Source organism: Pantherophis guttatus, chromosome 1, assembly GCF_059756535.1.
Source record: "Pantherophis guttatus breed Tessera chromosome 1, ASM5975653v1, whole genome shotgun sequence".
In the NCBI taxonomy this organism is placed as follows: Eukaryota; Metazoa; Chordata; class Lepidosauria; order Squamata; family Colubridae; genus Pantherophis; species Pantherophis guttatus.
This window is the reverse complement of record NC_142063.1, coordinates 28,831,749-28,853,038: the sequence shown is the minus strand read 5'-3', so window position 1 is coordinate 28,853,038 and position 21,290 is coordinate 28,831,749. Positions and strand designations below refer to the sequence as shown.

The following is a 21,290-nucleotide window of genomic DNA, read 5'->3' as shown; positions in this document are numbered from 1 at the left end:
TTTCAAGGAAAATACTACGAAAGTTGAGTTGCCTTTTGGAAAGGCATCTTTGGCAGGGGTAGGCTTCAAAAATTTTAGCAAGGGGTTCTCTGCCCAGTTGCTGGGTGGGTATGGCCTAGTTGGCCTCCTGCACCACGGAGGGTGTGTGTGTGTGTGTGTGTTTGCCCTCCCCAGGCTCTGGAGGCTTTCCTCGAGCCTCCAGGAGGGTGAAAACGACATCCCCAGGCACCAGAGGCCCTCTGGGAGCACACCTCTGAACTTCCAGTAGGCCCGTTTTTTGCCCTCCCAGAGCCTCTGCACCCTGCACATACCTGCATCCAAAACGGGCCACATGGGATTCCTGGGATGGGAGGGGTGGCCGAGGCCAGCCAGGAGTGGGATTTGGGGGTTCTCTGAACTACACAGAATCTTAGCTAGAGGTCCTCCCGAACCCCTGCGAACCCCCAGCAGCCCACCACTGATCTTTGGGACTCCAGACCAGTGTTTCTGAACTTTAACCCTAACAAGATATGTAGACTTCTCATTAGCTGGGGAATACTGGGAGTTGAAGCCCACACCTCTTAATCTTGCCAAGGTTGAGAAGCACTACTCCAGACTCATAACCTAAATTAAGATTTTTCTATTGTTTGGTTCCCATCATTTAATTTTTCACAGCTTTGTATTAAACTGGTAAGATCCAAGCACTTACAATACTGATAGCTTAACAGAAGACTGGGCTTTATTGCCTCCAGGTTCTTAAGAGTCAGTAGATCATTCTGTAGATTTAGAATTTACATGGCCTTATTTTCAAGAGAGCCAGAATGGGAGAAACTGCTATTGACCCTGAAATGTATTTGAATATAAAAAGCTCAGGTTGGTAGTTGGGCTGTTGGTCTGAGCTCCGAGCTTGGCAATTTGGTTGCAAATGTTTCATCTCCATTCGAGGAGACATTGTCAGCCCGCTTTGAATTGTGCTCGTCTGTCCGAGCACTGGCCTTTAAATACCTTTTTATGAGATGCAAATTAGTGTGAATGTTGTTTGTTAGAGTCACGGTCTGACTTCAGACTATTTGATTGGCTGGTTGTTGTTACTGAGGCATGGTCTTTGGTTTTAAGTACCATCTATGTAATGTAAATTAGTGTTGTTTGTTTGGATACTACTGAGTCGTGGGCTGGTTTCAGTCTGTTTGAATGGCTGGTTGTTGTTACTGAGACGTGATCCGATTTCTTGTGAGTTGATGGGTTGTGACTGTGTTCTTGTTGTTGCGTAGCGGTGTGCCAGTTCGTTCATTTTAAATGCTATCTTTGGGATCGCGCTTGATGCAGTTCTTTCGTTCTCAGCGATTGGTAGACTGGATGTCTATATGCCTGTTTATTGACTTACAGGTGGAGAACCAGGCTTCGAGGAATTCTCTTTCTCTCCTTGATTTCGCTAGGTTACAACTGTGGTCCCAGTTAGATCAAATTTGTGTCCTTCTGAATCTCCGTGGACGGGCATGAGGGATAGTGGGTCACGTTTTTTGATAACCAGGAAGTGTTCGTGCAGTCTGGTTGATAGTTTTCTTCCTGTTTGGCCAACATACTGGTAATTCGTTTCACAGTTGCTGCACTGGATTCGACATATGATGCCTGATCTTTGGTTTGTTTCTATTTGCCTTTTCAGTTTTGAAAGGGTCCATCTGATAGTTGAGGTTGGCTTGTGGGCTACCGCAAGATCATGTTGACATAGTAATCTTGCTGTTATTTCAGAAACATTCTGTACATAGGGAATTCTGATTTGTCCGGTCGTCATTGTTCTTGTTATGGTTGTTTTATTGCTTTGGGTGTTTGTATTGTTTGTATGAAGACACCTTCAGATGAAGTTTCATGGGTCTCTGTTTCTCTTAAAAACTTTGTATAAGTGTTTTTGTTCTGCTGTTCTGGCCTCCGTGGTGTTACAATGGGATTCCGCTCTCCTAAATAGTGTTCTGACGCAGCTTTGTTTGTGGCATTTTGGGGTGGTTGCTGTGGAAGTTGAGGGTTTGATCTGTATGCGTTGCCTTCCTGTACTCATTGACCCTTTTAAAATAAACACCAGAGATTCTGTAATAACATATTTCTTATCTTCATGTCCAGATTAGCCCTAAACTCTTGGGATTGAAAAAAATAATTGCTTCCAGATGTGTGGGCATGTGCATCCATGTGCAATCACCCTGTCTCATTTAAGTGTGATTCAGTTGATACCTTTCTCCATTTGTTACCTTTCAGGTCCTTTCTTTAACACCTTCAATCATTTTCCTTTCCAAAGAAAATACATACAGCAGAAAAATGCTAATGGACAATGCATTTTGGTTGTTTTAGAATCATACAATCTTTCAGAGGCCTCCTTCTATATGAAAATTGGCCTATTACACCTATACATATCTCACCAACTTTAACAATTGCAGTAGCACTTAGACTTATATACCGCTCCATAGTGCTTTACAATACTCTGAGCGGTTTACAGAGTCAGCATATTGCCTGCAACAATCAGGGTCATTTTACTGACCTCAGAAGGATGTAAGGCTGGGTCCAGCTCGAGCCAGTCAGGATCAAACTCCTGCCTGAGTTAGCCTGCAATACTGCATTCTAACCACTGCACCATCACACATGTGTCTTCAATAAATATTTATGAAATGTTAACTGCTCTCTCGAGACCTCTGCACTGTCCTATGCTCTACTTCCAAAACTATCCAGAGATCTGACATTACTTTATAACTCTGAATGATGCTTAGGCTGCTTCTCCTTTGCTCCCAGATGTGGAGCTGTCCTTCGTAAGGCCCTTCCGGTTGGCTTCAGTTCCTCCATGGTGGAGTCTTTTGTGGGCTTCTTTGCCACTGTGGCTTCTGCCTTTGTTTCTCCTAGGATCTCCTCCTGGTGGATACTTATACTTTCTTGAGTATAAATAGTAAATTCAGGCAGTGTGGGTTCCATCATACTCAGGAAATCGTAGGCAGGAAGGCGGGGCTTCCACTCTTTCTCAGACAAGGTAGCTAAGAAAAGGAAAAGCACAAATCAACAAAGTATCAGATTCCCTAATGCAGATTTCCCCAATTTGGGCATACCACAGATACTTGGACTTCAATTCCCACAATTCCCTAGGCAGCTAACATTTCTGAAACTCACATTTCTAGAGGGCATCTAGGTTGTTAAGATTAACCTCCAATTATAACTGATAGGTCAATGTAAACAATATGAACGGTTCTGTACTTCTCTGTATCAGAATTCAGTTTTCAAAAACAGTTGCTTCGAGGAAGTCTGCAAGCCATATATGAAAGCTCTGTGACTGCATAGCAGCCACCTAGTAACTAGCATAGCTGTTTACCTTAATAGTCATTATAATGGATATTATAAAATATGTGAAGATCACCCAGTAACTTCAGCTGGTCCAGAATGAAGCAACTCAGGCAGTGATAGGCATGTCTCAGTATACCCATGTAACACTTCTGCTTCACAAGCTGCACTGGTAATGTTTGCTTTTGGGTGTGATTCAACATGCTGGTCACTATCAATAAAGCTCTACGTGTCACAAGGCCTAGTTGCTTGATAGACCACCTGTTTTCCATAATATCATGTCCAATAGTTTGATTCGGCAGGATTGGTGCACTCCAAGTTCTATTGGGATTCTGGATGTGTGCCTTCTCGGTAGAATCACCAACTTTCAGTTCCCCGAAAGATGAGGTTCCCCAGAGATCTGAATGGCCTCTACTCTGCTGACATTTCAAAGGGCCTTAAAGATCTGGCTATCTGTCCAGGGCTTTGGAGAGAATGACTGATATCCCCTTTCCCCCCACCCCCTTCTGTCCCCCACTGGGCTTATTTTCCTTGCCATTGTTGTTTCTTTGGCTTGCAGTTTTTTGTGTTTTGTATTATTCTGTTTTTTTAAATGTTTTAACAATTGTAAGTCACCCAGAGTCGTTGGGAATCAGATAGCATATAAATTTAACAAATTATTATTATTATTGTACCTACAATGATGTTTTTGTCATAGGTATTACAGAAGCATACCATAAGTTGCAAAAAATGTGGTTTATTATATTGCCAGGACAAAGAGAGTCAACAGGCAATCATTGGGGATAAAATAAATGTTTGAAATTTAAAAGGCACCCTTCTGGACATCAGGGGATATGATCCATATCCATAACATGGAGATTGCTATCAAAAAGGCATGCCTCCGAATTGCTGACAAGATGGATGGCATGTAAAATTAATAAATGAATAATACCTTGACCCTCCCCCCAACTGCCCCCTTTCATTTCTATAGGCTGATTATATTCTCCACTCAGTGAGAAGTTGGATTTTTCTGTGAAAAGCCATGTTTATATTGGGAAACTATCTTAGATACACAACTAAAGAACAATTAGCTGATATTTTAAAAATTCAGAAGTATCAGTAATACCAAATCATGGATCAAATTACTTGCAAGAACGACTTAATTCCCTAAGCAGAAAAAGCAATCTTAGGGTATCATATGAAGTGTTAAGCAAGGTTTACCTTTCCAACCTGCACACAACCGCTGGCAAAAAGGTATACAATTTCAAGCTCTTTCGCTTTTTTCTTAAAACAGTCCATTTTCTAACCCCTGACGACATTCAAATGTTCTAACTCCATTCCACATTTAAAAACAGAAGGTGCCTCAAATGAAAACGAAGCTGTTCATTCAGGGATGTACAGATTCTTATGGGGAGGATAATGAAAATAAGAGCATCTTTGAAATTGATTACAAGACAAAAAAGGGGAGAATGAGGAAGGGAGAGGGAAGGAAGCAGAAATAAGGGGAAATTCTTAGAGAAGATTTTCTAAAGAAATATTTGTTTGGGTCTCATTACCCGTGGATTCAATTTCTTCCCAGCATGTATTGAGTACCAAAGAATCCCACCCACTACCAGGAAACAATATGACTTCCTCCTTCTTTGAAGTGTGTTCTTTTTCTTTAGAAAGCCCAGAACTTCTTACAGTGTGATGTCATCTTCACTTGGCAGTTTCTCCCTCTAATTGGATCCTTCACACCATTCTCTGTATCTGTAGCTATCCTTTGCCTTCTTTCATAATCCCTTCCTGCTCTTTTCTGTACAAATCATTTTTTTCCCACGTTCCCGCAAACGTTTCTACTAACAACAGTTTGTGGTAAACTACATGCTTCCAATTTTAGTTGTTCTAAAAGCATTGTGGTCAACTGGCATCCTGTTATGTATCTACAATTTCCAAAGAAAAAGAGGCAAGGTGACTGAAGGGCCCCGTAGTTTTTTTTCAAAGCCACTTGAAAGCAAAGCAAGAATTAATGCATATGACATGGCTTCATTCATTGTACCTCTCACTATCACTTTGTTTTTAGGGTATTGCAATATTATTTACTTGGGGCTGTCCTTCAAAATCATTTGTAAGCTGCATTTGGTTCAGAATGCATTAGCCTGACCGATGCTGGTTTTAGCCTTTAAAGCCTTACATGACTTAGCATCATAACTGAGCTTTACAACTTCAATTTTTTTTAACCTGAAATAGTGAAAACAAACTGAACAAAAGACCAAAGCAAGTTTGATTAATTGTCTCTGATTACTTACCTCTCGGTGTTTCTTGTTTGGTCTTTAGTTTTTCAATCCAAGCAAGAATATTTGTTTCAGAAACTGACTGGTCTGATGGAAAAACGAAGACATGGCCTCGAGAATGAAGGTTGATCCAGAGGAGGAGAGGCATAGGGAGAACCAAGTTTCCAAAATAAGCCTTCAGAATATTTCTGCCTACTGGTGTGTTCTTACTGGGTTAAGAAGAGCAAACACACACATAAAAATCAATCAATGCTAAAAGAAATGGTACAGATAAAGTCATAATTCTTCTGAATGCAAGCACATCAGAAGAGGCAAGATACGGCTAGGAGGTGCCTCCATTATGCTCACTTGGCTTGGCTTGCCAATAAACTTAGTCAGAACTTACTTTTTTATCTTTGGCTTTTAGCAACGCTATTTTGGGTGCACAACAGACTTTCCTGGTATCACCCCTGAATTCGTGTTGGTGCTAAGTAAACATATTTCTGTTCACTCAAGCCTTTTATATGAACTTATTTAGCCTAGGAGCCTTACTGTTTTAAAACTAGTATCTTTATTTTGGCTGTTAGTTTTGTTTTGGTGTCCTTTGTTCTTATGACTGTTAACCATACAATGTCATCTTTCCTATTTAAATCATGTTTACAGGAGTGTTTCCCAACTTTGGAAACTTTAACATGTATGGACCCATAATTCCCCCGTGTTGAGAACTGGGGAATTATGGGAATTGAAAGCCACACATCTCAAAGTGGCCAAGTTCCCATATTGGGAATATGATTTAGAATATCTAAAGAACTTTCTTAAATCACAGTGCTAAACCTTAACCACAGGTGGTCCTCAGTTAACAACCACTCATTCAGAGACCATTTGAACTTACAAGACTTACAATGCCTCCTCACAGTTCAGACTGTGGCAGTACCCGCCCCCCCCCCCCACCATGATCATGTAATAAGATCATGTTCTAATTCTAATTCTAACTGTTGTGGCATCCCACAGTCATGTGATTACAATTTGCAACTGTTTCTGCTGACTTTCTATCAGCAAAATCAATGAGTAAGCCGGCAGGAAGTCAGAAGTCATAGTAACATTAATGTTTCTTAATGAACAGTGATGATTCACTTAACAGTAGTAACTAGAGTCCGTTGAAACTGCGATTGCTAAGCAGCACAGTCATATAATGATCTGCTTTATGACTGCATCACTTAGTGACAAAAATTCTGTTCCCAATTACCATCATTAAGGGGAAACTCCTTGTAACATTTCCTAGTACAAAATTCATGTTGCATGAATGCATCTAGCCTAGCTAGATGACTCAGTGGCTAAGATGCTGAGCTTGTCGATTAGAAAGTTCGGCAGTTCGAATCCCTAGTAAAGGTCTCCTGCGTGAAGGGGTTGGACTAGATGACCTCCAAGGTCCCTTCCAACTCTGTTACTGTTAAAGACTGTTATTCATCTCCAATACATTCAAACCAATGGGAAAGGCCCACATATTGTAAACTCTATCCCCAAACAGAGGTCAGCATGGGTATTCTGCAAGCTTACAGGTTTAGCCAGCAAGCAATAAAGGTTTTGTGATCCTCGCCAACAGCCACATGCTTCATTTCTTCTACTTCCCTTTCACCAGGAACCCCGTCACTGAACAAAATGAGCAAAGGTTTCTTTATCTGGAAGTAATCAGGCAGGTTTTCCACGGTGATTTCTGGCTGCAACAAAGAAAAGCTCAAATATAATAATGGAAAAATACTCCAGCCGTTCTCTATGTAAAGAGGGCACCTTCAGTTCTAGTAACTGTGTGCCCAAAAGACTCTTTAACCAATTGGGCTTAATTTTCATGCTAGAATCAAGGCACCCAGATGCACTGAACTTCATATTAGAAAACAATCCCAATAAACTGTCTCTAAATAAATAAAAGATCAGAAGTAGAAATTATGCTCACAAAGGTCTCCAACAATGCATGACGGATTACTTTAACAATGTCTTGCGTGTTATACTGCGAGAGCTGGAAGGCATTCCTTTGCTGAGTTGCAGGCTTAGCAAACAGAAGGGCTGGAAGAGGTACATTATATTTATGGGAGCTGAGAAAGAAAAACACAGAAATATATTTCAAAAATCTCCCAAAATTTCTGATTGAGGAATCTTAGCAAAATCATTAAAGGAGCCTTAGTTAAACTGAACTGATCATCGAATTAAAACTGGATGCACGTGCATATAAACGCAACAATACAGGTAGTCCTTCACTTACAATGGTTCATTTAGTGATTGTTTGATGTGACCAATGACCGTTTTTCACACTTATGGCCATTGCAGCATGCCCATGGTCATTTGATCAAAATCCAGATGTTTTGGCAAATGACTCATATTTCTGACGGTTAGGATCATCTTTTGTGACCTTCTGTCAAGTAAAGTCAATGGGGAAGCCAGATGCACTTAACAACCGTGTTACTAATTTAACAACTGCAGGGATTCACTTTTAACAACTCTGGCAAAAAAGACTATAAAATGGGGCAAAATTCACTGAACAGGTGTCTCGTTTACCAACATAAATTTTGGCCTCAATTGTGGTCATACGTCAAGGACTATCTATACTAGATTTCCTTGATGATATACAGTCTGAAAGATCTTAGAAAATGCACAGCATCTTTCCTGAGGGACAAGCTAGAACAGTCCTGGAAAAACAGCATTTCTTAGAATCACACAAATCTGCTGTCCCATTTATCAATAGCATTAATCAATAGCTGTGTGAACCACATTCAGTTATTCAAGTCTCTCTTTAGAAAGGGGCTTCTTAATGTTTTTATGTCAGAGACTCATTTGAGAATCTATTGCAATCAATGTGCACTAAAATGAATTTACTTGCAAAACCTAAGTATATACAGTAGTATATACATATAACTTACAAAGAAAACTTAATTATTCTCAAATACAATTAACAAAATATTTATGTATGTGTGCTTTTTCATTAATCTATTCAATCAATAACAAAATATTACCCTTTCTTAGGACATCATAATTTTAGATGACAAGAATTAAACATTTTTGGAATTTAGAGGCCACACATTACTTTCCTGCCTATGTGTTTAATGAATAAAAAGATACATTTCAGCTAGAGGTTAATGAAAATATTTTTTTCCATCCAAGTTCATGAACCCCTTAAAACTATCTATGGATCTCCAAGGGTTCTATGGACCTCAGGTAAAGAAATCCCCATCAGCAAAGAAAAGGAGGAATTCTGTCTAGATCTCGCCCAGTCCTTAAATACAACAATCAACCAATTGGTTCATTATCTGAGTTAAGCAAGGAAAAAAGCAACATACAGAATTATAGCATCCTCTTCATAGTAGATCCCTGTTGTGACATATCCATTTAGGATTCTTCCAGCTTCAATAAAAGCCTCTCTTGCTGACAAAACAAAGCAGCCTTAAATGTAACATAATGACCAAATTTCTTTTCTTGCCCCAGGCTAAATTTATCAACTTCAATCAGACATTCACAGACATAAGCAGTAAATGAACTAAGTGTATATCATACAGTATTGCTTTCAACTGCAAAGAATTCCAAGGCTGTTTTATAAATACTTTACCTATTTGTTTAGTCAATGTATATACCCAATACATAAAAACCTGTTTATAGCCAATGTATGAAAACCTGAACAAAAACAGTCCACTGAAACAAATATGGAAAAACAGGTTTTAGGAGAAGCTAACCAAAAGGGTAGATACAAAAGAGTAAAAAGATGACTGTTAGGACTTGGTAGAACACACAAGAGAAAAAATTTCCCAGCAGAGGTGCCAGAGCAGAAAAGGCCCTTCAGTATATTCATACTACAAAATCATTAATGGAATCATAAAAAGGGATACATTATAAGATGCTACGGAATAGATGCATTCAGATAGACTAGAACATTTTATTCTTGATCTCATTTCATCAGTATATGAGCTTGGTATCCTGTCTACTTATTCTATACATTTGAATATATCAGAGTTGCTGCTACTGAATAATGACAAAAAAATGACATGTAGGAATTGGAGAGTCGAACTGTATTTTGATTCCTGATTTTGATATCAGAACTACCAGGAAACTTTGTCAGATGGTAACTCAATTTATCCTATTTTGTTGTCAATGAAATTTCTTAAATAACATAAATAGCTTCAAGGTGTTGGTTACCACCTGTAAAGCGCTCCATGGCTTAGGACCTGGCTATCTACAAGACCGCATTCTGCCACCGATTGCCTCCCACCGACCGGTACGCTCACACAGAGAGGGCCTCCTCAGGGTGCCATCAGCCAAACAATGTAGACTGGCGACCCCCAGGGGGAAAGCCTTCTCTGTGGGGGCCCCTGCCCTCTGGAATGAATTGCCCCTGGACATATGAAGGATCCCCGACCTCCGCGCCTTCCGTCGTGCAGTGAAGACCCTGTTATTCCAGCAAGCCGCTCTGATGGGATAAATGGTTTTAATTTGGTTTTAATGGGGTTTTAAAATTGGTTTTAAATGAGAGTTTTAGATTTGGCCTATGATTTAATTATTTTAATCTGCTTTTAAATTCTATTTTGTATGCTGTTTTATTATGGCTGTTCACCGCCCTGAGTCTTTCGGGAGAAGGGCGGTATATAAATTAATTAATTAATTAATTAATTAATTAATTAATTAAATAAATAAATAAATAAATAAATAAACATTAAGAACAATGCAACGCCAAGATTGATTTATATCATCAGAAGTTCCTATATGTATATTTTGTCACCAATGTGTAAAAATTGCTCTAACAAGAGTACTGTATGAAATTTTCATTGTGCAAATTACATTACTTGTTGATGCACTTGTAGGCTTATCACTGAGCATTTACCCTAGGATTGGTCATTATCTAACCAATAAGGCAGCCCTTGAGGCGCCAAAGATTGGCCCTCTTGGAAGATGGACAGCATCAGCAGCCAGTACCGGAGTCCCTTCTAGAGCATCTGATGTTTATATTATGATTGAATATTTGAATTTTAACAGCTTCTTACTCCTTACAATGGAGAATATACAGGGCCACAAAATCTCTGGAAAACACCAATGAGTAAATTCAGTTGCTCTTGGCTTTTCCTATAAAAGAAAAGGATTAGAATAGAGCTAGAAGGGACCTTGGGGGTGTTTAGTCCAACCCTCTGCTCAAGCAGGAGACCCTAAACCAGGGCTGTCAAATTCGCCGGTTGCATCATGCACTGGCCACGCCCACGCCCGGTTTAGCGAAGGGGAAAAGTCGTGATATGTCACGTGAAGACACGAAGTTGACACCCCTGCCCTAAACCATTTCAGGCAAGTGGCTGAATATAATTTCCCAAATTATCTGACCTATCCTATTATCATTATTCAGTATGATTTTCTTCTTAAAAGGTGAACAAAACCTTATAGAACCATTGCTCCAAACTGTTCCACAGAAATGTAAGAAAGATTGAAGGGTAGGCAGTAGCTGTAGAACACTCATGCTTCTACCCTGTTTCCCCAAAAATAAGACCCAACCAGAAAATAAATCCTAGCACAATTTTTCAGGATGCTTGTAATATAAGCCCTACCCCCAAAATAAGCCCAAGTTAAGATTGTCAGCCAGATGGGTCCATTTAGCACCATATTGCCCCCAAAATAAGACCTAACCAGAAAATAAGCCCTAATGTGTCTTTTGGAGCATATATATATATATATATATATATATATATATATATATATATATATATATATAATATATATATATAATATTAATATATTATTTTGGGGGAAACATGGTATTGGAAAAGCATCATTTTGCTTGGACAACTGCTTACCTCAGGCCAATCTTGCATCTGAGGTTACCCAAGATGGGGGACAGAAAATAGGAAGCAAAGGAGATGCTCCTCCCCCTCAGCTGCCTCTGGAGTCACTTTGGCAGGAGATGGGATGCTTGCAAGGGCAGGTCTTTCTGACCTTTTGAGCCCTTATCAAACCTGTCTGAATGTGTCAGAGTCTGATTGCGAAGAGCAGTTTGGAGCAAGAGCCAGATTTCGTCAATAAAATGGATCAAGCAAACAATTGATAATAAAGGTCCTTCTGCCAGATTGTGGACTGTAAAAATGCTAGTCATGATAGATTTTCCTGTGCTAAATGAAGAGACTGGCCTGACATGTAATAACAGTGCCTGATGCTCAGAAAATAGCCCTTTGTATTAAATCAATCAGTCCATCAGTTTAACATTTGGCTTTCGGCTTTTTGACACACTCTAGATCTTTCTGTTTACCAATCTCTGAGTCTTGAACAACTGTTCAACAACTATTTATCAGTTTTCTATCTTCTTTCTTTGCGTCACCCTTAATAACATAAAAAATATAGTACAATTTTGAAGTTCATTATCAAAAGTGATGAAAACAAATTGTTGGTAATTATCTGACAATCTCAACTCAATTTCCTGCAGAAGCTGATTTGTTTATCTCCATATAAAAGTCAGGGTTTCACTCAGCAATCAATTCAACAGGCAACAGAATCTAGAGCCAAGTACAGATATGCTGCTGCCCCCTATTGGCCTAAACAAACATGAGCATTCAAAAAAGCAGGAATATTAAAACACATAATGCTTCTTCAGTTCTTGGATGTGGCTCAAAGGAACCTTCCAAAGTTACTGATAAATTGTAATTTTAGTCTGACAGAATGGGAAAAGTATAAAATACTTTGGGAATAATAATTTTAGTTTAGCTTAGTTCCGTGATGGCAAACCTATGGCACGCGTGCCACACCTGGCACACGGAGCCCTCTTGCCGGGCACACAAGCCATCGCCCAGCTCACCTCCACTGTGCATGCGCACGCACGTGCCTCCCGCCAGCCAGCTGATTTTCCTGCCGGCCAGCAGAGAACCGGTTGTTAAAATGTTTAATGTGCAAGGAGTAGGGGAGCATAGGGGGCTGATGCATATATGCGCAGGGGGGTGCACATTGCATTATGGGTGACGGCACATGAACGCACACGCGCATTCGTGCTTTTGGCACATGAAGATCAAAGGTTAGCCATCACTGGCTTAGTTTAATTAAATCCAATCTAAATTAGCCATTTTCTGGCCCCACTTCCAAATACTGGGAGTTGCCGTTTCAATGCTTGTTATGGGACCAGATTGGAGAAGTTGAAGGAATGTTTTAGAGGTAGTCCTCAGGTTACAGCAAACTATTCAAAGTTATAACTGAGCTGAATGAGGGGATAGATTCTCAGAGTTCTGGCCATTGTGTCATAGGATCGTGATTTCTGACATTCCCTGCTGGCTTTCCCTAAGCAAAATCAATGGGAAAGTCAATAGGTGGTCAGAGGTTGTGATTACATGAAATCCTCACTTTCATGTGAGGACTGTCCTCATTTAACAACTACAATGGGGACTTCCAGAATTGTTGTTGTTAAACAGCCTGGTCACATAACATCCCTTTTGCAACTGCATTGTTCAACGATAGAATTTCCTGTCCCACTTCTTGTCACAACCCAAAGACTACCTGTACTCAACCTGTATACTGAGAAGTAACAGGAAAAAACCCCAAGAAAATAAGTGGAGCATGAGCAATTTCAGGTGTTCCTGGTCAAAGAACATCTGGTACCTGCCCCCCAATCCTTTCTGAATTTTTCCAATATATCCCAAATAGCATCTGCATTTTGTGTTTGTGTGTATGAGAGGAGAGATAAAGGGAGAAATGTAATGCTTGTTTCTAACAAATAAAATTCTCTGAAGGGTGTTTACATACTTTCTAAATTCATTCTCGATTCTCTGGCCTCTTACCTCCCTAGGCAATCCAAATTCCAGTATTATAAGGGAGAAAAAAAAATCACTCCCCATCCCTGAATTTGGCTCCCAAAGTGAAGCAATAATCTTGTATAATATAGCCAGTGCCCTGTCTAGTGGGTTGTTGTGAAAGATCCCAGCATAAATTTTATTCTACAGTCACAAGGCATTGCAACGTATTATTACTTTCAATAACATTGTGTTTTGCAATAATGTTTGAAATAACCAGGCAATGGATTTACCTTCACTCATGCTTGAGTCAAATATTCCCAGTACAGAAACCGTGCTGTGTGGTGAGGTTTTGTCACTTAAATATTCTTCTACTTCCTCAGGCGTCATCAATCTCACTGGGCAAGAATTTCTGCTTCTAAAGATGTAAATTGAAACCAGACTTCAGGCCGATTTACAAGGGACAGTTTTATTTTATTTTGCTTTCACAGAATTATGTTTCCTAGGTGCAGGACAACTCCATTCCCTGCATCTCCCACGTCTCCAGCATTTTTCCAAAACAATTTCAGAGTGTCATGGAGAAATGTATGAATGCACATCTTGTTCTTTCATCTAATTTGAATGGCACATGTAAACTTTTTATGTTTGCTTCAGCTTCAGCTGTGAAATGCAGAGGTAAAGCTACTTCAGATTCAGGCTTTCTGAATTCTTCTTACTGAAAGCCCACATAACGTTAAGGTGAGAAGTTTCGGTCAAGGAGATTCAGGTTTGACTTTCCACTTAAACATAAAGCTCTCTCGGTGGCATTGGGCCTACATTATTGCTAAATCTACCTCCTCATATGATTGTTATTATGTGGGTACAATTTAGGGGTCTACCTTGAAGTCTTGGGAAAAAGCATGAGATTCAAATGTAAGAAAGAACCAACCACCCCAAAAAATGCAAGAGTTTGAATTTCATATTTCTCAACTACTTCCCAGCCAGTTCTTCCCTCAAGGCAGGGGTGAAATGCTACCGGTTCGCTCCGGTTCAGGCAAACCGGTAGTGACAAAATGCTTTAAAAAGTAAAAAAAAGAGGTTCTGACGATCACAGCTGTGCCGCACGATTGTCAGAACCTTTTTTTTAATTTTATTTTTAAAGCATTTTTTTACTACCATTTCGGGCGAATAGGTAGTAAAAAATGCTTTAAAAAGTTTTTTTTTAAGTTGGCCACGCCCACCTAGTCACATGACCCCCACCAAGCCACGCCCACCAAGCCACGCCCACAGAACCAGTAGTAAAATTTTTGCATTTCACCACTGCCTCAAGGATTATCCACATCCTTTTAATTTCTTCCCAGGTTTTGTCTATTCCATGATTTTGCTTATATAATCTGGACATAATGAGAGTTTAAGTCCAAAGACATCCAGAGGACACCAGGATCCACAAAGTTTGCCCTAAAGTGGCTTAGGCTGGGGGTACTTGCAGGATCATCTCCTGCCATCCTCCCATCGTCCCGTGAGCTCCCACAGAGCGGGCCTCCTCAGGGTGCCGTCAGCCAGACAATGTTGGCTGGCGGCTCCCAGGGGAAGAGTGTTCTCTGTGGGAGCGCCGACCCTCTGGAACGGTTTGCCCACCGGACTTAGGACAGCCCCCGACCTCCTCTCCTTCCGCCGTGAACTGAAGACGTGGCTCTTTTATCAAATGGGCTGATCCGTTGGGGGATTTTTACATTGAAATAATTTTAATTAATTTTAATTGGATTTTAATTTTTATGTAATTTTCGAATTGTTGAATGTTTTCTTTGTAAGCCGCCCTGAGTCCTTCAGGAGAAGGGCGGCATATAAATTACATAAATAAAATAAATTAAAATAAAATAAAATAAATAAAGTGGCTCTTAACCAGCAACATAGTACTTACAATTCAATGAACTTCATCATCTCTTTGGTCTCCCACATCCCAGAGTAAGCCAGCCATGCCCCCTCTTTTGTATACATCTTCATGATAGGAAATTGGGTGACATTTTCCTGCAAGCAAAGGTGTGGCCAATCCCAGCAGTTTACCCTTGCAAGTGAAATCTCAGGAGTCCCTACAGAAAATATGTGGAAGAAACAACAAAAGGGCAGTGATACAAATGTTTCTGGCTCTTTCTGTAAGATTCATGAAACTTTTTTAAAAAAATCTTAGAATCTACTCCATCAACTACTTTTGTTCTATGAAGAACCGCTCTAGTTTTTATTCATTGATTCTTCAACTGATTTTCTAATACATCAAAAATAAGAATCAAGACATATTGGTTGGAATATCACAGGAATTTTGCTGAACCAGATTAAAGACCATCCATGAGAAAGGTATGAAGACAGTGGCTCTTTCCTGCTGTTACTCTTCAATAAGTGTTTCACATGTGCTATAACTAAACCTGGAGGATCATACAGTCAGTAGAATTTTGGTTCACTGCCACAAGTACTGATACCAAATTCCACATATTGTTACGTATTATTACGTACTGTAAAGTACTTTAGTTTACTCTCACCATAATGAAAATCTTGGACAGATTCAGTAGGATTTCTGTCTCTTTTTTAAGAAAATCCACCTTTGATCCTTGTGATCCCATTACAAGCTGCTTTTAATAATTGGAGGATTAAATGTTCAGAATTAAATTTCACATGACGTAAAAAGAAATCATTGCCCTCAGGAAACACATTCTCAACACCCTTTGAATAGACAGGTTAATTTTATGTTTCTTTCTGCCTCTGAAGTAAAAAGTTAAGTGAAAAAGCAAAATATAGCAATTAGCAAACAAAACAGGAACGAGTACATCAACAGCTTGATCAAACAAAGAGTTTCTAAAAAAAGCAAGTTTTATCCTTCATTTAAAATTAAAACTAGAAAATTATCATCCAAATATTTATGGCAGTGGTCAGGGGTTGGAAGGCCGAAAGGTTTAAATAAACCAATTCTAAGATAGATGTGATGTTTTTAATCAGTTCTAAAAAGAGCATTAAAATTTAAGACTGTCTAAAAGCGACTGATCTTCTGGAGCACCACAGGCAATCATCTGTTAAATGCAGTCCCATCTTCATCTTAAATTCTACTTCATATGGGCCAAAATCATGCTGCCCAATTTTATTATTTGGCCACAGGGTTTCAGCACCTTAATCTGCATGTACCAGAGAATTGCGAATGGGTGCTGGAGGGTTTTTGTATATGCTTCTCTATTTTTATTTTTATTTTTTATTTGATTTATATGCCGCCCTTTTCCGGAGACTCAGGGTGGCTTACAATGCGTTAAGCAATAGCCTTCATCCTTTTGTATATTTTATACAAAGTCAGCTTATTGCCCCCACAATCTGGGTCCTCATTTTACCTACCTTAGAAAGGATGGAAGGCTGAGTCAACCTTGAGCCTTGGTGAGATTCAAACCTGCAGTAATTGCAGGCAGCTGGTCTTAATAACCAGCTTAATAACAGGGTGCCTTAAACCACTGTACTACCAAGGCTCTTCTCAATTTCTCAATTATAAGCAGACAACAAGAGTTAGACCAATGGTGAAATCCATTTTTTTTTACTACTGGTTCTGTGGGTGTGGCTTGGTGGCCGTGGTGTGGCTTGGTGGGCGTGGCAGGAGAAGGATACTGCAAAATCTCCATTCCCACCCCACTTCCAGGGGAAGGATATGCAAAGTCCCCATTCGCTCCCCACTCCTGGGGAAGGATACTGCAAAATCTCCATTCCCACCCAACTCTGGGGCCAGCCAGAGGTGGTATCTGCCAGTTCTCCGAACTAATCAAAATTTCTGCTGCCAGTTCTTTGAACTGCTCAAAATTTCCGCTACCAGTTCTCCAGAACCTGTCAGAACCTGCTGGATTTCACCCCGAGTTAGACCCATAGTGCCTACAGAAGCAACATCATCTTTAATACATTAAACTAGTGTGGTAACATCCCCAAAATAAAGAAAAATAAATAAACTTTTTGAAATGGTTAAGATCCCAGAAGGTGGACAACTCTCTAGTTGAAATATTGAGTCTCTGGAAAGAGTGCAGAGAAGAGTGAAAAGGGTTGGAGGCTAAAACGTACGAAGAACGTGTAGGAAGAAATATCCTTCTGGGTTCAGCTCCAAGTGGGGAAAAAGACACTGGAAACATGGAGACTGCTTGGAGAGATGGTTTAATGGTGGACAGGATCACATGGCTTGAGTTCCTGAACAGAAAAGGGCCGAGACGCAGTGAGTCCCCGGGTTTTATGCCCTCTCTGGCTTTGAACTTCCTGGGGCCCAGAAAGAGTATCCTGATTGGTTGTCAGACTCCCAGGGGGTGGGGGTCTTAGCTAGCCTTGCTGGCTGATGTAATCTTCCCAGGTGCCATGTGGTGAGTTTCTGTTGCTAGATGGGTCCTATTGTGTTAGTTTCTGTTGTTAGATGGGTCCTATTGTGTGGCAGATGATGATCCACTGATAAAGATTGAGTTTCTGCCTCTGGCCCATTGACAAAGGGTGGGGGCAGGAAGAGGGGAGCTGCTTCGTCTTTAAAACATGCTTCTCCATTTCTCATCCAGGGAAACATAATATTCTGCCTTTTTAATATTTCCCAAAATATTTCATTCTTCTAGGAAAGGGGTGGGTGCTAACTTCCTACAGTTACAGGAATTGGGTATGTCTGGCCTAGTGAAAAGAAGGACTAGGGGAGACATGATAGTAGTGTTCCAATATTTGAAGGGCTCCTACAAAGACAAGGAGATCAAACTATTTTCCAAAGCACCAAAAGGCAAGACAAGAAACAATGGTTGGAAACTAACCAAGGAGAGAAGCAACCTAGAACTAAGGAGAAATTTTCTAACAGTGAGAGCAATCAATCGATGGAACAGCTGGCCTTCAGAAGTTGTGGGTGCTCTATCACTGAAGGCTTTCAAAAAGACACTGGACAACCATTTGTCTGAAATGATATAGAGCCTCCTGCTCGAATAGGGGGTTGGACTAGGAGACTTCCAAGGTCCTTTTCAACTCTATTGTTCTACGTTTTATGTTCTCATGAGATTTTGCTGTGCTTGCATGAGATCATGAGGTATTTTTCAGGCATTTTTTCACAAGATTTCCCATGGATTTTGGGAAATAATTACAGAAATTTCTTGGTGACTTCAAAAGTGACTGACTGACTGATTTGGTATGCTGGACAATCATTTGAAATCAAGTAATGGCAGCTTGAAAACAAAGACTGCCAGCCTTTGGTAGAAAAGAAATAAATGCAACTGCATAGGAATTTAGGAAGTATATTCTGCCAAAGGCAATTCTTTATTGTTTTAGGTATTGATTTGTTCCAAGGCTTAGCCCAAGAATTAACAACAGATTCTAGGACTATCCACTGAGTAAATTTAAAACTACAACCTTTTTAAAAATGCCACTCTTTGAATCAATAGTCAAGCCTACTGGAAAGTTGACTTACATTATTATAAATCACTCAGCAGTAGCATGGCTGTTTTTCCAGCCTGGCCAAAAGTATTTAATGTCAGGAAAAAGGAGTCATTATAAATCAATGTAAAATACTGGAATAAACATACAGAGAGAGAGAGAGACATATGCCTTAACATTTAAAACAAGGCAGATCAATCTCTTAAGTGGCTTAAATTAAAGTACATTAGATTTTGATGCATTTGTAAAAGTGCCTCTTGGCATTTGCCAGATACTTAGCAACCATCCTAGTAGACAAAGTTGTAGTTCAGATTATCTTCCTAAACAAAAGCGTCACCTAAATATTGGCCATTCTGTGTTTGTAAGTAAGTGGGTGCTTTATTATTTCTTCTCATTTAGATTCATGGATACCTTAAAAGAGACCAAGCCTCCTATCAACCCCACCACCATCATTCCCTGCTGCAGCTGCATTCAAAAGTAAAGTTGGTCAGCTGAGTGCAACAGATCACACATCTGTTTATTGTGGCCAGCTTTTTAAGGGGATGAGTTGGCAGGGTGTTTGTATGCAGCTGGTTTACTTGCTGTTTCTCTGCCTATTGTCAAACAGTAGGTATGCAGGACATACTCTCAGCTGTGCATTATAATTCCATTTAATGACGTCAAAGTCTGCTGGGAAAAAGTAGACGGGAGTTCTGAGAAGTAAATAATATAAACACACTCGTTTAGAAAATGACCTGCTATTGTTTAACAAATCCAAAGGGAAGTCATTCCTGAAGACTAAACCATCTTTGATATGCCATCAAGATGTCTTTGACTGTGACTGCCAACCTATTTCTAAACAGACCATTTAAAAAAAAAATTATGTATAAAATACACAAAATTTTAAAAAAATAGGAATAAGTATAACTGGAAATATTTCACAATATTTCTGTCTGCTAAAAAAAGGTGCCACCTCCATTATTTTTTTCAATTTTTTCCAGACTTCTACATTCAACATTAGCACGTGATGGTGTTCTCTCAAAGCATTGGAAGGACGTCAAACTGAGAAAGACAGAAATGTGACAGGTTTTTCTTTATGGGAGGCTTTCAAGTAAAAGTTGGACAAATATTTCTTTGGGATTCTAGAGCTCTATCAGCTTTTCCCTTTCTGCCACTAGGCATCATCAGCTTTCCTACTTACCAAGATTAACTTTACAGCCAGTTGTGGAATTCAATTTTTTTTACTACCAGTTCTGTGGGCGTGGCTTGGTGGGCGTGGCAGGGGAAGGATACTGCAAAATCTCCATTCCCTCCCCAATCCAGGGGAAGGATACTGCAAAGTCTCCATTCCCACCCCACTCCAGGGGAAGGATACTGCAAAATCTCCATTCCCTCCCCACTCCAGGGGAAGGATACTGCAAAATCTCCATTCCCTCCCCACTCCAGGGGAAGGATACTGCAAAATCTCCATTCCCTCCCCACTCCAGGTGAAGGATATTGCAAAATCCCCATTCCCTCCCCACTCCAGGGGAAGGATACTGCAAAATCCCCATTCCCTCCCCACTCCAGGGGAAGGATATTGCAAAATCCCCATTCTCACCCCACTCCGGGAGAAGGATATTGCAAAATCTCCATTCCCACCCCACTCTGGGGCCAGCCAGAGGTGGCATTTGCCTACTCAAACTACTCAACATTTCCGCTACTGGTTCTCCAGAACCTGTCAGAACCTGCTGAATTTCACCCCTGCTTTACGCTGAATCAATCATTTGAAACAAAGACCTTGGATTAAATGAAATGTAAAGAAATAAGACAACCCACAGCAACCCTACTGACTGAGCCATACCTTTCAACTGAGCAGCAACTTCAAGGAAAGACTGCATCACCACCAGAGAGACAGTTTCCCCTGTAATGAGAACAGGAAAAGTAACCTAGTATTTCAGATACCAAAACTCAAGACATGAAGGAATACTAGTCCATATCAAAAAAACCCCTCAACTTTCTTCTGACAACATGTTTTATATAAGACAAAGTATCCAGGAATCCCAACAAATGCACAGATAAGGTGCTACCTGGTACAAATTCAAGGGTGATTTGATGGCTGTACCGAAAAGATTTGAACTGGTTGCCAATAGTTATTGGGCACAATTTAAGGTATTAGTATTAATCCCGAAAACCTTAAATAGCTAATGGACAAACTATATAGCTCTAAACCTCAAACGCCTAGATTGATGGACCCAATTGGGTTCCATAAGGGGCTTGGGATTTTCCCTGAAGATCTGGTGGGCAATTCAACGAAGGTCTTAGTCACTGGCTGGAATGGTCAGATGGGTGAGACTTTGGACTGATAACCTTTATCTGGCTTCTCCATGTGCACAGATCTCAAGTTGCACCTTGGTTCTCCAAAAGAACTCTGAGGGATGAAGCATCAGGTAACAGTGAGTTCTAGTCCTGCCTTAGGCATGAAAGCCAGCTGGATGACTTTGGGCCATTCTCTCTCAGTCCAACTAATCTCATAGGGTTGTTGTTGTTGTAGGAAAAATAGGAAGAGGGAGGAGTAGCAGGTATGTTGGTGGCCGTGAGTTATTTATGATGATAACAAAGGTGGGAAATGAATGAATGAATGAATTATACAATATAGTACAGTATATCTCACAAAGCTAAAAGGGGAGGAAGGGGA

At 40.1% G+C, this 21,290-nt stretch overlaps 1 protein-coding gene across 1 annotated transcript in view; it reads right to left on the bottom strand.

The window, feature by feature from the left end:
- Window positions 1-614: 614 nt before the first annotated feature.
- TXNDC16 (thioredoxin domain containing 16) overlaps window positions 615-21,290 on the bottom strand; it is a 53,274-nt gene continuing 32,598 nt past the window's right edge. The window contains exons 14-21 of the mRNA XM_034433385.3: window positions 20,457-20,516; window positions 15,153-15,321; window positions 13,546-13,670; window positions 8,852-8,936; window positions 7,474-7,612; window positions 7,080-7,240; window positions 5,559-5,752; window positions 615-2,990 (exon numbers count right to left, since the gene is read on the bottom strand). Of these exons, the coding sequence (XP_034289276.2) occupies window positions 2,710-2,990; window positions 5,559-5,752; window positions 7,080-7,240; window positions 7,474-7,612; window positions 8,852-8,936; window positions 13,546-13,670; window positions 15,153-15,321; window positions 20,457-20,516 (1,214 nt within the window). The 3' untranslated portion in view covers window positions 615-2,709. The remainder of the gene's footprint in view (window positions 2,991-5,558; window positions 5,753-7,079; window positions 7,241-7,473; window positions 7,613-8,851; window positions 8,937-13,545; window positions 13,671-15,152; window positions 15,322-20,456; window positions 20,517-21,290) is intronic.